At 42.2% G+C, this 5446-nt stretch overlaps 1 protein-coding gene across 1 annotated transcript in view; it reads left to right on the top strand.

Annotated features, from left to right (window-relative positions):
- Nucleotides 1-5026, top strand: part of LOC101848788 (transcription factor 12) — a gene marked incomplete at its 5' end in the record, with an annotated part of 15714 nt that extends 10688 nt beyond the window's left edge. The window contains 3 exon segments of the mRNA XM_013089499.2: nt 2653-2798; nt 3373-3497; nt 4749-5026. Coding sequence (XP_012944953.1) covers nt 2653-2798; nt 3373-3497; nt 4749-4793 — 316 coding nt within the window.
- Nucleotides 5027-5446: the final 420 nt, after the last annotated feature.

Here is a 5446-nt window from a genome sequence, read left to right as displayed (position 1 = left end):
TGTGTGTGTGTGTGTCAATATATATATATAAGAATAAACACTAGCTATGTCAGTATGCCATTTATATGTAGGAAGATACATACTAACCATGTCATAATGTCATTTATCAGTGCTGATAATTTTCCGCGGATCCTGCGGACGTTAGCTTTTTTTGTTGATTCCAAAATATTACTATGTGTTACATTTTTGTAGTTAGTATTAGAGTTTTATGTTGAAATTTCGGGATTGCAACGGGGTCGGAATATTTTCCTCTTTTTTCGACTTTTTTCTCATTATCAGCACTGATTTATACGTGTGAAAACACATACCAGCTAGTGTCAGTAAGTCATTCAAATGTGTGAAGATATGTTGGAATCTGAGTCAGCAGCTATGTCGGTATATCGTATATCGTTGATATGTCAGCTGCTCAGCGGGTGGTGGACAGGTGTTCTGATGTGGTTTGCTCCTCATTTCATATGAAAGGTCTATCGTCCTTGTCTCTCCTCCTTTTTCTGTGTTTGCTACTCTCTCGTAACACTTCTAATCTTCGGCACTCATATGACCTTATTGTGTTACAAGTGCCGTAAAACTCTCACAAGAACTCTCTTGTAACACCTCTAATCTTGGGCACTCATATGACCTAATTTTATTGCAAGTGCTGTAGTAAAACTCTTACGAAGGAGAAGAAAAACACAACTGAAAAAGACACCGCCATATGCCATATTGACAAGTGACATATCACGGGGTGTTACACTGAGCAGTTGAATGTATTGTTGTTGAGGTTATTGGACCTGTGGGACTCAGTGTGTGGTCATGACCTGTCAGACGAGTGACGTGACCTGTCAGACGAGTGACGTGACCTGTCAGACGAGTGACATGACCTGTCAGACGAGTGACATGACCTGTCAGACGAGTGACATGACCTGTCAGACGAGTGACGTGACTGGTGGGGTGGGTGGCTGCTATATGTGAGGCATCGTGGTAGAATCAGGCGCTCGTCGAAATAATGAAATGAAAGAAATCGTCATTTTTCGACCAGTTTGGATTTTTTCTTCTTCGAATTTTTTTTTTTTTTAGCTCAACACCTTGTACATCCATTCAAAAACCATTATTTTGTGTGGTTTTTATGGAAAAAACGTTAATGAAAAGCACGAAAAATGTAACTTTTCACTTTCCAAGGACTCTTGAGCTATGGAGGTCACCATTCTTTGGCGGCCATTTTCTCGATAATTGTGCTTCTGAAACCAGACGACACCACCTCCTGCAATCGTAAATATTTTTACTTCTATTCTAGATGGATGGGTATTGTTTTTTTTTATTGAAAGAAAAATAAAACGAGTAAGCTTTCAGATGATTGCAATAACTCCACATGTCCAAAAATTGACGAGCGCCTGAGTTCACCTTGTCGTGACACATAAGCTCGGGTGTGGTTTGCGTCTTCTTTCCTATCAAACATCCATAGCTGCCAGCCGGTACATAAAAAACATAAAACAATCAAAAACGCATGTGATCGATTGGGAAAGGTTTGAGTATGGAGGTCTTGTTTTCATATTGTACGGACTCGCAACCGTAAGGTCGTGGGTTCGAATCCCGTCAAGGGCCGGACGTTGTGTCCTTGGGAAAGGCACTTTGCACAAATTTTCCTCACTTCACCCAGGTGGAAATGGGTACCCGGCTATAGACGGTGAAAGATCTTGTCAGTTTGTTAATGTTTGAGCGCGTGAAATCCGCAGCTTGCACTGTATGCTTCCGCGGAAGCTGAGAATGTTTCTGAGTGTTCTCAGAGGGTCTGCTGGGGTAATAATAGTTGTAAAGCGCATAGAGCATGCTCTTGAGCACGGATATGTGCTATATAAATGCAATTATTATTATATTGTATAATACATATTTTAAATTTTTTAGTATTGTTTCTCAAGACTGATTTTGAAGAGGAATTATGAACTTTCCAGGCTGGCTTTGGGAAAAGTAATGAGAACAGGGCCCATGAATCAGTCGGAGAGACTGTTACCAAACATTTATGACAGTCTTGTCGCAAGTTTACTTTGAACAGCATGGGTTTATTGAATGTAGAAAAGTGTTGGGTGTTGAGGGTTTGGAGGGAGGGAGGGAGGGTTACTTGTCCAGTGGCCACCGAATTGACCCGCCATGTGGGTAGTCTCAAGGGGGAGGGGGGGGGGGGTTAGAAAAGTTGGCAGCTATGTAATGTACATCTATCGTCCTTTTCTTTATTGTATGTTACTCTCTCGTAGCACTTCTGACCTGCACTTTCATAGCCTATTCTAATTGCAAGTGCTGTAAAACTCTTTTAACAAACTCTTTCTAAAACTTTTGTAAAAAATCTTTTGTCCTTATCTCTCCTCCTTTTTTCCCAGTAACACCTCTAATCTTCACCGCTTATGTGACCTAATTGTGTTCCAAGTGCTGTAAAACTCTTCCTTAAAAAGAAGTTCTCTAGCGTGGTTTGCTCCTTCTTACTTGTACATCTATCGTCCTTCTCTCTCCTCCTCCTTTTTTATGTACGGTACACCCCTCTGTTGTAACACCTCTAGTCTACGGCACTTGTATGACCTAATTGTGTTGGAAGTGCAGTAAAACACTCACTAAAACCAAACAAAAAACCAAAAGAAAAACCACAATCCTGATGAGTGACCATTGTGGTGGGCGTGTCCCCAGGGTGCGAGTGCGGGATATCAACGAGGCCTTCAAGGAGCTGGGTCAGATGGTGACTCTACACTGTAACTCTAGCCAGCCACTGACCAAACTGATGGTGCTGCAGCAGGCTGTCAACGTGATCACCTCGCTGGAGGGCCAAGTCAGAGGTGAGGGGAAGGGGAGGGAGGAGGGGAGGGAGGGAGAGGGAAGAGAGGGAGGGAGGGAGGGATGGTGACTCTACACTGTAACTCTAGCCAGCCAGTGACCAAACTGATGGTGCTACAGCAGGCTGTCAACGTGTTCACCTCGCTGGGGGGCTAAGTCAGGGGTGAGGAGGAGGGGAGGGGAGGGAGGAAGAGGTGAAGGGGGAGGGTAGGAGGGAGGAAGAGGGGAGGGAGGGAGAAGGAAGGGTAAAAATGTAATAACTCTAGCCATCCTCTGGCCAAACTGATGGTGTTGCTCATAACGTAAAGTTAACCTTTCAAATTGCCCTATTTTCTTGTTCAGACAGTTAACCTTGTAACTGCCGCAGAATTCAGTGCTCGGCTTTGTTTTGTAAGAATGTAAAGTTAAGACGAAAACTGCCCTATTTTCTCTTTCGGAAGAAAAAGTCAACCGTATCATTGCCATAGAATTCAGCTGTTTTTGTTTTTGTTTTAATAACTTTTATTAAGAAAAACCTAAAGTTATCCGTAACAACTGCCCTAGTATTCAACACTGTCTATTTCCTTGTGCCCCCAGAACGTAACCTGAACCCAAAAGCTGCGTGCCTGAAGAGGAGGGAGGAGGAGAAGACGGAGGAGCTCCCTGGGCGAGCCTCGCTGTCAGGGGAGGATATGTCTCAGCAGCCTGGTCTTCCCAACAAGGTGGGTGTCTAGTTGGCCGCTGAATAAGGCTGCAGCAGGTATTTTTAGGTTGTGTTTCCTAGTTGTGAAAGAAACTTTGGGTTTCGGTGTGGGTTAGGGTTGGGTGACATGTGTCGTTAATGGTTAACCTTAACCCGAATTATGGACGTGTGGAATACATTACACTACCTTAGGATTACAACGTTCTGTCTGCTTAGACGGTGTTGCCATCCAGATTTTTTGAGAGACTACTAAATTTGGGGAAAAAAATTCCACTAAATGGGACGAAAAAAACCTTAAATTTTTTAAAATATGCCTTATATATTACATATTTATTCTTTTTTTTTTTTAAACAGTAATAGCGGGTTCTTTATTTCTGACTAGTCAAACATATTCATATATAGGCCTAGTGTGGGATGTACATCTATGATTCTTGATAATATTTAGACAGGCCAGATTTTAGACTGTTCTTGGACTATAATCATCATTTTTGCATTTATTTATTTATTTATTTATTTTTGATTTATAACGTTTACCAAAAGATTGACAAAATTATTTAATCCATTTTATATGATTGTTGTAAGTAAAACAAATCAAAACAAAACCCACTAAATGTGCTGCAAAAAAAACTAAAAAACGAAATCGACCAAAAAACACTAAATTTAGTGGTAAAAAACTAAGAATGGCAACACTGCTTAGATCTAGTTCCTACTTTGGAGAAATTTGATGTTAAACATTTCTGAGTTGCACAAGATATCATGCTTTTGTGAATGCAAATGTTTGAATATCTTTATTTTAAAAAATCTGAATAATCTTACTGTTATGTAAGGGAAATAATAAGACCTGCTCGTGGTTCATTCCCTTAGCAGGACATTGGCTATTAAGTTGTTCCCCTTTGTAGAAACACTTCCATGCTGTTTGTTATGTCATTTTCATATCATGTGTCATGTTAGTATTTCATATTCTTTGCCACCGTTTACTTATTAGGCTGGTGTTGTATTATTCTATGTGAGAATGACTGAGACGGGTGAGTGTTTCTACGAAGGGGAACAACTTAATAGCCAATGTCCTGCTAAGGGAATGAACCACGAGCAGGTCGAATTATTTCCCTTACATAACACTTACGATTTTGATAGAGCAGATGGGACATTTGAACCCTGACCTCATGCTCACGACGGCCGAAAAATGTGAGACCTCTGATTGTGTTACAAGTGCCGTACCTCTCTTACAAAAACTTCTTTTTAAGAAAAATCATTTATGTTTCGTCTCCAGTGCCCACCTTCAGAGCCAGGGAAAGGTCCATGGCCGACCTGGTAGTGATGTCTTCAGCAGTCGTCGTCGTAGCAGCAGCAGCAGCAGCAAGTTGACACCCCCACCCCCCCACCAGCCAACCACCCGACAACGTTGACCACTGGCTTCCACAAAACTCCCTCCCATCTCCCCGGCCGGGCGGAGTTGACCCACGGAGAGAGAGAGAGAAAGAGAGAGAGGAGAGAGAAAAGGGTGTGGGGTAGGGAGAGATATAGAGAGAAAAAGAGAGAGACAAGACGGACCGAGAAAGAGGGGAGAAAAGGTTGTGGGGTTTAGGGAGAGAGATGGAGAGAAAGAGAGAGACAAGACAGACGGACAGAGAGAGAGAGGAGTGTAGAGACAGATAGACAGCTTAAGAACTCTTGACACCAGCTACTTTATGTGTTCCTTCTGATGTATCTCGTCAGAGACAGGCGGGGTGATTCCTTCCCTCCCCCTTTATTTTTCAATATTTTTTTTTTGCTATTGTCAAAGAGAGACGTGAAAGAAAAACCACCATTTTTAGATGCCTTTCCCCTTTACGTGCTGGGTAGGGGAATGGGTGGATGACGTTCCAAGAAATATTCTGGCTTTAGACTAGAGTATAATGAGGGATTTTTGTATACATGCCTCATGCCTTTCCCCAGTTGTCTGCTCAGGAGGTAGGATGGGGTGGGGGG

Source organism: Aplysia californica, unplaced genomic scaffold (assembly GCF_000002075.1).
Source record: "Aplysia californica isolate F4 #8 unplaced genomic scaffold, AplCal3.0 scaffold00965, whole genome shotgun sequence".
In the NCBI taxonomy this organism is placed as follows: Eukaryota; Metazoa; Mollusca; class Gastropoda; order Aplysiida; family Aplysiidae; genus Aplysia; species Aplysia californica.
The sequence above is the reverse complement of the archived record's forward strand: the minus strand, read 5'-3'. Positions and strand labels throughout refer to the sequence as shown.